The sequence below is a fragment of the Alligator sinensis genome, unplaced genomic scaffold (assembly GCF_000455745.1).
Source record: "Alligator sinensis unplaced genomic scaffold, ASM45574v1 scaffold1223_1, whole genome shotgun sequence".
Taxonomy (NCBI): Eukaryota; Metazoa; Chordata; order Crocodylia; family Alligatoridae; genus Alligator; species Alligator sinensis.
In genome coordinates, this window is record NW_005842062.1 from 2,160,200 (window position 1) to 2,172,476 (window position 12,277).

Sequence of the window (12,277 nt, forward strand, 5' to 3'; positions counted from 1 at the left end):
AATGTCAAATTGGTTCCCTTGCACCCACCCACCCACCCACACATACACTGGCAGCAGGGGTTAAGGAGGCTTGGTTCAGGGGCTGAAGTCCACTGAAGTTGAGGAGGAGAGAGAGACAGAGAGATCCATTGTTGTAGGAGGAGGTGTGCAGGTAATATCTACCTATCCAGGCTGGAAGGGGTCCTTGTCCAAAGGGGGGTCGCCAGCAGGGCCTGTGGATGGGGATAGGTGGTGTGGCATGGTGCTGGTCCAGTTGGAAATGGAGTTCCTGCTGGGTCTGTCTTCACTGCCCCTTTTTATAGTGGCAGACCTTGTGTGACCCTAGTGACAGGAGGCATGCCCAGGCAAGGGTCAGCCCCTGGTGTACTGAGCATGTGTGCTCCATGCAAGGATGTGCAGTTTCGGGTGTCTGTAATGGTGAGAGTTGCTGGTTTTGCAGGGTCCTTTGTCTTTCAAATGCTGGTCTTGTCTCTGTTCCTGGGTGAGGTCCATGGTTCCTGGGTGAATCAGTGTGAGGTGATGGCCCAGTCATTATAAGCCATTTAGTAGAGGCCTGCTTCCATTGTATTTCAATCATTCCCAATCACACTCATTCATCGGGGATCCAATTTACATGGGAGGGGTATGTGACTCATACAGTTGCAACATGGGATGCCCAGGCAGAGGACAGAAGATGGAGGCTTGACATATAAAATGGAAACTTGACATGACTTTGGTTCACTTACAAACACAGGCCTAAACCATACACTATCCATATGAAACAATAAAAATCAATACGAAAATGATAATAATACAGTATACAACAGTAAAAATCAATACAAACCTAATAATATAATATAAAACGGTGGGTATCCAAAACCAAAAACTTGCTACCAAAATAAAAATGTTTAAAGCTTATCCTACATCTTAGCTTACTTATACTTATTTATAGGGAAAAGAGAGAAAAAGGGTCAGAAATGGTTGGGGAAGGTGAGGGAATGCATTTTAAAATAAATAGAAAAAAAATATGGGGGTTTTGCTACAGCATGTCCGCAGACTTCTGGATGTACCCATAGAGAACCTATTTGGATAATGTTGTTATGGCAAGAGTAAATTTTAATTGTTTATTGTAAGCAAAGATATAACTAGGGAATTTGTGAAAGATCATGTATTCCAGCTAGCTGTATTGGCTTCTGTACCATCAGATGTTAATAAATAAATTAATGGAAGTTGACAAAAAACAGCTGTCAGGCAGCGTTTGAGGTCATGAAGCTGGTATGCGGAAGTAGTACCCATGCCACATGTGCCGCATATATCAACAGGCAGGAGATGTGGCTGGGTCACCCAAGCAGGAAATTAACCGTCAGAAGGAATGTGGCTCCCCTGTGTGTGCAGCACAGAAACATGAACTCAAGTTCAGAAGGAAAACACAGGGAAAATGGAAAATACTACAAGTACTGGGCTTTGTGTAGACAGTAGTAGCAGAAACAACGTAGTTGCTACTTGAAGACAGCAGGTTATACAACTTCAGTTTCTGAAAATGGGAAACAGCGTTTGTAAATGTTCTTATTGCTGTACTGTGAGAGTCTCAGAAGCAGGTTGGTGCTGTAATATAACGAGCCCTAAAGAGCTTTGTAACTAGGAAAGGGAAACTAGTTTGTAAATAATTGATTATCATTTCTTACTGTGAAGTAGTGAACAAGAAAACTCATCATATACTTCAGTTGTTTTGGGGTTATTTGTATCATGAAACGTACAGAGCCAGGGAAACCTAAACAAGGTTTTTACACCTACCTCTAGTTTCAGAATATTTCCAAATTGAGAAGTGGAGAGAGATGAAAGGAGTAGGAGAGGGAGATGAAAGCAGGAGAAATATTTATTTTAATCCCCACTATTGAAAACTAGGTATCTTCTCCAAACCTGTGTGTGTGCGCGTGTGAGAGATATTGCCTGTTTTAATCAATAACTCTGCAAGGATTTCATCACACAGCACTATCTTCCAAGTACAGATTAATTTTTGAAAATACAATATGTGCATGAGATTATTGGAGTTTAGTTTAAAGTAACATTTATAAAAGGCAGTTTATATTGTACTTTAAGCTTCAAATATCTTTAGTTGTTTTTTTTTAAATGCCCATATTAAATTATTTTATTATGGAATTACTTATGAATGTCAGTTAATGGAAGACTGGTGTGCTCGTTAAACTTCTCTGCCTTTTTTAAATTAGCTCCATTTTTCATAAATACTACTATTAATTTAAAAAAAAATTGTTTTTAAATGACCTGCATTTTCTTATATTCAGAGAAACGGTGTCGCTGTGTTGAGATGATAGTTCTTTCTGAAACACTAATAGTCTTCCATCCTTTGGTCCCATTTCACTTGTAATTCACATACATTTTTGTGTTTAATTTACTATGATTTCATTATGAATAAGAACCATAAATTTAGCTAATCTGATTTGCAGGGAACAAACTTTCAGTAATTGTAATGACAGTAAAAATGGTCTATTTAGAATATTGTACATGGTGAATAAAAAACAGTTACTTATTAGATTAATTTTCTTGGTATTTCTAGTCGACGGTGGGTGGTTGGGGGTTTTTTGGGGGGTTTTTTCCATTTTTTTTCCTGAGATTTGTGTTGCTTTTGATGAGTACATTTACATTCCAGTGCTGAGAAGTAACATTCCATTAGGGAGTTAGACTGACATGAAAACAGGAATGTAGAGGCCCAGGGCAAGGGAACAGTATTGAATACAGATAGGAGAGGCTTCTGTGCTCAGCTACTATTGTCTGTCCTGAGCACCTTGGGAAACATGAGTGTGTACCAGCATGTCTTGGAATTGGGATAAATGGACAGATTAGATCTGAAGAAACTGGCTTTGGTCTCCATTGTCTTGAAGTTTGTAGATAGTATGAGTAGGTGGAAGAGATCACCTTTGGTGCCTTAAAGTTCATGACTGTTTGAATGTGAGTGTTCTTGATTTGTTTTAAAGTATTTTGTGTACAGTATCTGGTCTTTTAATGATGAAAGATGTATTGTGAAATCTGTAAGGTGTTGCTTGGACTTGTCAAAAGCAACACAGATCTGTAAAAATAATAATGAACCCCCCCCCCAACCCCACCCCCAAATACACCACCAACAACAAAAAAAACCCTCTACTGACTAGAAATACCAAGAACATTAATCATGTCAAAAAATCCTCCTTTTCTGTTGTTTGGGTCAAAGATTACCAAGTAGTAATTAATGTACTTGCTCTGAATTATAATTTCTGTAAAATGAAATTCATTATGAAGTTTTGACTCAAGTTTGTATATATTTCATGAAGGTTTTTAGAAAAAATATATACGTTCGGAAACTAGCTTTCACTTGATATGCTTCTCATTAACTTTTATTTGATCATCTGTAACTGCTGAATACTTTCATGCAGATGATTGTGGTTTATTCAAAATCCATGCATTTGGGTAATGACTGAGAGGGAAAAATATATTGTGTTGCTGTATAGAAGTGTAGGAGGAAACTGTAATTTTTTGTTATCTATAGTTGGTATGAATTTAATTTTAGGATTCTTGAAGATGGATATGGAGTTGTAAAACTAACTCTGCAGTTTGGCATATCTGTTTCAGTGATAAGTTTACTGAGGCTTGCAAACCTTTCACCAGTATTGAGTATCCTTAGACGTAATAAACAGGTTTGAATATTGAAGTAGTAAATTAGTCATTTTACTTTGTCTGATCTTTAGTATGTTTTTAAATTAGTCTTGGAAGTGGTGTGGTCAAAGTATATTTGTATAGAGAGCAATTGCAAATGTTTATTTGATATCTCTGATTCTCTTTTCCTCCAAGAGCATTCACTTTATACAGCTCTATACTGAATCTGTATTTCACTAGAATTTGAGTGCCTGCTATTAAAATTACATTTTTCTATGTGGGTCTTTTTAGGTTTTTGAAAAAGTTACTTACAAAGTATGTCTAGGGTGTGATTTTTATCCCTAGTCCATACTGTTTATGGTAGGGAAAAGGAATTGGGCAGTATTAAGGGATCTTTAAAAGGAGAATCACCTGTTTATGGTAGGTAAAAGGAATTGAGCAGTATTAAGGGATCTTTAAAAGGAGAATCACCCCCGGCATAAGAACTGAAGAAGACCACTGACAGGCAATCTTCCAAGTACCTGTAAGCCTTAAGCAGCAGCATAGAGCATGACAAGGATGTGGTTGCAGCATGCATTTTTTTGAGAGATCCTGAGTAACACTGCTATATGTTTACTATAACGGAGATTAATTGCTTTGGCTGTCTGAGTTATGCCTGTGGCAGCCTAATATAAGGAGATTGACAGTGGCTTAAAGTTAGACTTAACTGTTATTGGGTTGAAAGTTTTGTGAACAGAAATATTATCATGGATTTGGAGAAATTAAGTGTGTTGTCTACCCATGTTCTGTCTTGTTGCATATGCAAGTTATATAATATAACCAAATGCAAAGAAGGTATCATGCGAAATCTACTATAGCATGAACTGAAAACAATGTCTTAAAAAAAAGAATGTGGTATAATGCTGTAGTTCGCTAGAGAGAGGTAGTATCTGAGGAAGTAGCTTGTTCCTTTCCAAAACTTCTTTCTCTGAACCAGTTACTCCAAGGTGCCACCCTGCCTAGTTCCCTGGAAAGAGGCAACTATCAGTAGCCTTATTTTATGTTGGGAGGAAGAGGGAGTGGACCAATTTGTTGAATACCTAATTTAGCTGAGCCAAGTAGTAAACGTTTCTGAAACCTTCATTTTCTAAAACGTATGCAGATAATTTATGATGGACACTGGTGGAGAGTAACCTGCTGAATTACCTGGCAGTCAGACCCTTGGCTTGATTTATGGTCTCTTGTGGGAATTCTTTCTTGGTATTTTACATAACGCTTTGTGCCTTGTGTGTTTTATAGTCGGCTAAGTGAGCTCTTGTGTCATGTGAGTTGCCTCCGTTGCTTGCATGCCCGTTGGGTTGGTTTTTAAAGAACTGTCTCAGAACTCTCATTCTGTTAGCCAAATTTGTTTTGTTTTTTTGGTTCCAAGTATTTCCAGTGTGCAGTATATCCATTTTCCACCATTCCTTCATCTAGGGATCCCCCACATGAAGTGTGACATCAGGTTAGTAGGTGTCGGATAACCTGAAGTCTTCCTCCCCCCAGCTTTTAGAGAAAGTCAGGGGAGAATATTTTCTTTGTGTTCCCTGAAGCAGAATATTGTGGTTTGCTGAAGGGAGCATAAATGCATCAGGGGTAGGGAATCATTCTCCTCTCTTTCTCCCTCTACATTTAGAACCATAGTTTTGGGGTGATTGCTTGTGCCAGCTTCTACTGCTGCTCAAAACTCCGCCCAATTGTCAGAGCAAAGTTGACATCCAATTTGTCAATTTTTATGCTGTCCATAGTCTTCTGAGCAGCAGCAGGGAAAACTCTTGAGACTTCTTAGTTTTCATTATATTGTATCGTGGTAAAGCTGAGTAGCAACAGAGCAATCTCTGTGCAGCTGCCGAAGGACAAGACTGAATAATTTATTTTATTCATATTTGGAATGATATCTTCACAACAGTACAGGTTAGAAACGTTTTTATTTACCATGGGCTCAGTCCCTGATAATGAAGGAGATTGGTAGAAGGGGATTAGATGTTGGGAAGCTTGAGTGCTATTCCTACTGTGCCACTGATTTGTTAGGACATTTTTCACTTAAACCAGTGGTTCGCAACTGGGGGTCCATGAGCAGGTTTCAGGATTTCTGCCTAGACTGACATGGGGAGGAGTTGTCTTGGCACCCCAGGGCTGAGGCAAGTCCTGAGGAAGGGGCAGGAGTAGGCCTACAGCCTCCATCTTGCAGATGGTGCTGTGGACAGATGGGCGAGGCTGCACGTTGCTGCTGGTCACGTGAGTCGGCCCCCAGGGCTTCCCACTGCACCCAGGGCCATTTGGGCAGGGCTGGGGACCTGGGCCGCTCCTCAGAAAGAAAAAGGTTGAAAACCCCTGACTTTTGCATCTGTTTATTTGTTTTTTGCCTATAGAACTTCAAGCTTTTTTAAACTTAGGTTAGGAAACCTAGTGAGAAGAATAAACTTCTAAGCTTAAATCAAATCGTACCAAGATAAAACTAGGGGGGCACTGATAAATATTTTCCTGGCCAATACTGATAGCTGATGATTAACCAACCATATTGGCTGATGCCCATTCGATAACCAATATTTAGTAGTAGTGCAAGGCATTTTAAACTACTGACATAAATCTTCTTGTTTTGCATTTGTAATGCACATGCATACACGATAGATTTTTTGTGTTCCTGCTTCTAGAAACATTTTGTAGCAAAAAAATACCACATATTATTTTTAAAACTTTTACTTTTAAAATGGTGGTTTGCAGTATAAACTTTATACTTAGCTAGTTACTTTGGTGCAGCTTTTTCCTGCCCTGCTTCTTTCTTTTCTGTAGCCATGTTTAGGAAACCATTGTTTTCAATAGCGTGATGTGTCTTGAGATGCTGTGTTAAGTTCGTTGTGTTGAAATTTTTACTGGCGTTGTTTCCCTGTGAAATATTTCAGCGTATACTTTGCAATCAGCTGTTCAGTTGTTCTTTTCAGATGCTTAAAAAAAAAAATTCCATATTGCACTTCTTTGAGATGTATTTAGAGCTGATCGAGATTGCATGGTGCACAACAGCAACTATATTCTTGTCTCATGGTTTACACGTCACAGCCTTCCATGCACCAAAAGGCATAATTATTGGTAAACGTTGGCTGCAATGACCAAAAAAGCCGATATATAATAACATAATTTTCCTTTTATCAGTACCAATTCGATAGCCAACTGATATATTGGTGAACTCCTAAGTAAAACAAATCTTAGTTTTAAATTGATGGGGAAATGCATTGATTTTGTTTATTGTTTTTCAGCTTGAGGGCCAAGTTCGTTGTTTTCCCACTGCTACATCTGCCTTGTCATAATTGTTAATCAAGAACATACTTTTTCCTTTATGCTGGTTTTTTTAATGCACCTATTGGGCACATCCAGGTGTGTGTGTGTGTGTGTGTGTGTGTGTGTGTGTGTGTGTGTGTGTGCACATGCAGGTCGTGCATTAGCTGCAGCAAAAATAGCAGTGGCACAAATTTGTGCCACTACTTTTTGCTGCTGCACATACCCCTGTGCATGGAGTTTGGTGCAGGGCAAAATGCCCTGCTTTGGGAAAAAGGTTGTTTCCCTACTTTCCTGTCTCCTGGCATGCTGGAAGATATGAGGAACACCTAGAGAAGGGGAGATGCTCTGACTAGCAGCCAAAGTATCTCCCTGGGGGACCCAGCATCCCTGTCTGCCAGAGTATGCTCCTGGAGCATGTGTTTCACCGCTTTATTTTGTAGAGGGTTTTTTGTTTTAACCAAGGATCTCCCTGTGTTGAGTTTTGGTGCCTCACTGCAAATTTGCAGTGTAGCTAACGGTTGCACATGTGTTGCATACGGTTTGAAGCATCACAAACTGCACATGCATGCTTGTCTGGATGCACCCATTGTGGTTATTCACATAGATCAGGGTCAGCAGCCTGCAGCCCAAATCTGGTCTGTAGAGCTGAGGGCCTTTGGCAAGAGGTGGGGAATGGGAAACTTTATCTGCTGTGGCCAAGCAGTGGGGCTAAGTGGAGGCGGTAGGTCATAGCCCAGGCTTGCATCAGACCCGAGTTGGGTCATCCCAGCCTACCGCTTGAACAAGTTGCTGACTGTTGATGTGGGCAGTGGCTGAAAACCTAAATATATGTATCCTGAAGTCATTTTTCAAAGAGAATAAATGAAGTAATGGTTTCATTTTCCTGTATACCCTGAAAGTAGTTACGATTTGTACAAAATTCAAACATGCATTGCTGAGTTAGGGCAGGCTGCATTTTGTTAGTGTTAAGCAACAGAAGAATGCATGCTTTTGCCTCTGGAGATGTGTGCGTCTTGTTGGGAAGATTAAGATATTTTTGTAGAATCTTTAAAAAGACAGTATTCTGGAAACTCTTTCTATTGTAATATTTCATGTACCATTAAATATAAATGCTAATGGTAAAGATGAATGGATAGTATTTCTTTTCAGTATTTAACTACTATCTTTTTTCAGCTTTTGAAATGCGAGTGTACATAAATTGCCCTTGGGTAGCAAGTGAAATTAGTTAAAATGAGCAATCATATGGGAAGTAAGAGGATAGTAAAACATTCACTCAAAATACCACTGATTGACAAACAAGATTTAACTTGATTCTTTACAAAGGTAAGGGATAACGTGTTGAGAGCTGTTACTTGTCATAAAAATGTACTTTTCATTATTTAAAAAAAAAAAAAAAAAAAGTGATTCCTGATTGGTGATGTAGTTGCAGTCCCATAGCTCAGTGTCACACTTGGTTTTCTTAACACTGAGAAAGTAAATAAATTGTTGACATCCTTTCCCCACGTGTTTCTTCCCATTTTTTCTTCCTCAAATGTATTATACTGTAGTGACAAATGAGAGTATTTATGGACATTTTTGTTGGACAAAAGCTTCTTAAGAAATAAAAAAAAATCTCAGCTTAATTTTTTTTTTGAGCACTACACTGCAAAAAAAGCAAGTCTGTTTTCTTTTTCTTTATATGCTCATCGCTATGCTATTTAGTAATGTGTGGAATTCATCAATTTGGATAGTTCACTTTGAAGTTGCTATACATGTGGATTTTAACACTTGATACCCTATGATGGAGGTCTTATCAGAGTGTGAAAAGTCTGTTACAGGCCTCATTGTAGTTTAAAAGTTCATGCCAACTTATTTAAGTTCAAGCAAGTAGGGTATCACCAGCAAGGTATTTTATTTGTAAATAAAGCAGCAGATTTTAGGTTCTTAAAGAGCAGATGTCCTCAACTGCTCAAATCCCTTCCCACAATCCTGGAGTTGGGCAGGATAGGATAAAGGGCAGAGGACAGTTTTGCCCTAGGCACAAATTAGAACAGCCATAGGGCTGCTCTAAATTGCATATGTTTATAAAGGCCTGAGACTTTATATTGGTTTAAAGCATTGAGTTTATTTGAAGGGTGCCACGGGGCTAGCAGTGTTCGGGTGTGCAAACATGATTCACAAGAGAATTCAAATAGTAATCTGTAGTGTTAAAAATATTTGACCTGTTGTGGTATTTCTTATGTCCTTGTAACAGCAGATTTGCTCTACTATTTCTTTTAAAAGTTTACAAAAAAAAAAAAGAGTGAAAACAAGTGCTGACATTTTTCTGAGGGGGATCATGAGCCTGTTGCTGGGTACTTTGAGACAAAAAAGTTGAGAACCAGTGGTCTAAAGTCTTCAGAACATAACAGCTTGGCCCAGAGTGGGCTGGAGCTGGCAGTTAGATATACTGCTTGTAGATGGCACATTCCCACGCGCAACTTACTAATGGCATGTTTGGTGGGCCTGATAAAATATATTTGCCCATGGACTGTAAGTAGCACCCCCTGCTCTAGGTAAAGGCAATTTCCAGCCGGATGTTTTCTATCCTGACACTCTGGGGCAAAGATTATGGGCTTATGTTATTGTTTGCTGTTCCTAATGATCTTTTTACGCGACACTACACTGTAATGAAAACAAAATATATTCTTACTTTGGGGACAAAGCACAACCACTTGCAGTTGTGTTTCAAACTTTATTAATGTCTTTTAAAATACTTTATGAACCAATACTTCTTGTAATGATTGCATAACAATTTAAAATTAAATCTGCAGGCTAATATCCATTTAAGTTGGGAAATGCTGATTCTGTTTTTAATTACAGTAGTGTCTCATTTTATCTTGTGGGAAACTGTCTCTTGTCTGTCTTGCCTTGTTTAGTAAATTTACTAAACAAGACAGACAAAGTTTAATTGGAAATGACTTGGTTATTTGTCTAAGTATTAATATAACTATTTGGCATATGGTTGTAAATTCTGTAAATCAAAAGTATATTGGCATTGGCATTCTAGGAATTGTCAATTGCAGGCAAACATATGCATGGATATTGCTCTGGGCAGAAGTGCATATATTTGTCCTTTGAAAAATATGAACTTTGATTTCTACCCAGGATAACTTTTATGATCTTTTCTCCAATGCCTGATGAAGGGTGCTTGCCCAAAAGCTTGCAATTTAAAGAATTTTTTTTGCAAAAATCTTGTTGGTCTAATAAAAGAGATCATCTTTACTACAGGTCCTGATTATATATTTCCTATGTGTTTAAAGATCTGGGGTTGGGCACAAATACTTCCATGGATTGTGCTACAGCTTTGAATTTGTTCTGATTTAAGTAATTTTATTCCTCAGTTTTGGCAAGCGTTCTGCAGGGAGCTTGAGGCGTGGCTGTGAGTGCATTGTTTTAGAGCCATCTGAAATGATTGTGGTAAGGATATTTGTATTAACTTCATTTAAACTTTTTCCCCTCCTCAAGTTGTAATGTATTGCAGTAAACAGTATTTAATACTATTTTGAATTCCTGTAAATTATCTCTATTAAGATCCAGTATAAGTAATACTGAACTAAGTGTGCATGAGAGATGGTTGTTGTTTTTCTTTGCTTTCTTTTTTTTTCTTTTGTCTAAATTAAGAAGTAGGTTAAAGACAGAAATTGCACATAAACCAGTATAAGTGATGGGAAGCCAGTTCAAATCTGTAACACAACAGAAGTTAGCGCACATAAGCTGCTTTCAAAATGGCCAAAACCAGTTTAAGGTAAACCTGGATGGATGTAATATCAGACTTCACTGATTTAGGTTAAATCAGTGTGCTGAACTTCTGTGCCAGATTCCCTCCAGATTCAAGTTAACTTGCAGTCTCCCTACATCCCAGGATGCTTTGTACCTCCCCCCACAAACCCCTCCCTCAGCTGGTGTTTGGCCCAAGTTGTCTGCTCCAGCTGAGCAGGAAGGCATGCTCTAGCACCCCCACCTTTTGACCTGGGCCATTGTAAGCATGTGGCTGCATTTTCGGAATCAAAAGTGATTGTCTGTTCACTAACTTATTGGTTCAATCTACACAGTTTAGACTAACCTGTGATGATTGAATCGATCGAGACCTGGGTTTTTTGAATATCCATACTTAGCCATAGTATATGGAGTTTGCAAACAGGTGCAAAAGTTGGCAGTATCATTTGACAAAATGAATGATCAAGTGGTATTTGAGACCTTTTTATGAATTGTAAGACTTGTTTAAAAATTGACAGCGGGGCTGGATAATCAGTAGAATAGCTTTAGGTAGAAGTGTGATGATTGTCAGGGATTTATATTATTAAATATTTCTGCTTTAACTAATCTCAGATTGTTGCTTTTAACAGTTGATTATCAGCAGCTGAAAACTGTTTATTATAGCTATGTAAGGTTATGTATGTTATTTAAGGATATTTGTACCACTGACAGTAAATTTGTCAAGTTTTTTTTTTCCAAGTGTATTTTCATTTTTAATAACAGCCGTGCTTCGCTAGCAGAACAGCATCACCCCCTAGAGGGTTCTCAGATTCAATTCTTTATCAGTTTTTTAGGGTGCAAAATCCAAAGAAGATGCATCCTCAGTACAGGAGAAATTTAAATTGTTTCTCTCTGTCCCTGAAAGTGATAGTGATAGCATGATGGTTAACCTCTTCATTAAATAGAAGATGCCCAATGTAAGCTTTTTTGAAGGGCTGACTGTGGTTTGACTGGGAAGAGAGCTCAAACAGAGGGCAGCTTGCAGAGCAACCACCAGCTTGTCACCACACATTTGTTTCACATCAGAACTGGACTTTAGTGACATATGTTTATGTTCAAGTGAATTTTAAATGTTTGGATGGGGTAACCCTAGTTTTACTAAAACTTTTTATTGTATTATATCATCAGTATAGAGAGGAGAGGAAAAACACATAACAGGAAAATCATTTGTTTAGTAATGATTTGTGTTGTTATTCTCTTTGTTTCCCTGTTTCCGTTTTGGGGTAACTGTTTAGGCCTTTGTGTGGGAAGTGATAACTGTTAGTGGAATTAATTTTAATACAGAATTATTTTGGACATTTTCCTCTTATAGTCATGGGTTCATCCCAGCATGACATAATCAAATACATTAGCCAGATGGGCACAAAGGAGAGACCTGCTCTCAGGCAAATTACTGTACTCATCTTCCAGGAAAGTCATCAATATGAATTCTAACACTTTCAGTGCCATGCACTATTATATAACAACTTGTGGTGGTGACTTTAAGGCTTCTGGAACAGAGAAGGATTAAATTAGATAAGTTGAACAGGAAATTCCTTATTCAGATACTTGCTTGTAACTTTCTCCCCCCCCCCCCCCC

The 12,277-nt window shown here is 38.4% G+C and overlaps 1 protein-coding gene across 14 annotated transcripts in view; it reads left to right on the top strand.

The window, feature by feature from the left end:
- RAPGEF2 (Rap guanine nucleotide exchange factor 2) overlaps positions 1-12,277 on the top strand; it is a 242,453-nt gene that overhangs the window by 73,661 nt on the left and 156,515 nt on the right. For 13 of the 14 annotated variants that reach the window (XM_025203576.1, XM_025203571.1, XM_025203583.1 and 10 more), the window contains exon 5: positions 10,284-10,359. The exons of the other annotated variant lie outside the window; for it this stretch is intronic. In XM_025203576.1, coding sequence (XP_025059361.1) covers positions 10,284-10,359 — 76 coding nt within the window. The remainder of the gene's footprint in view (positions 1-10,283; positions 10,360-12,277) is intronic. 14 annotated transcript variants of the gene reach the window in all.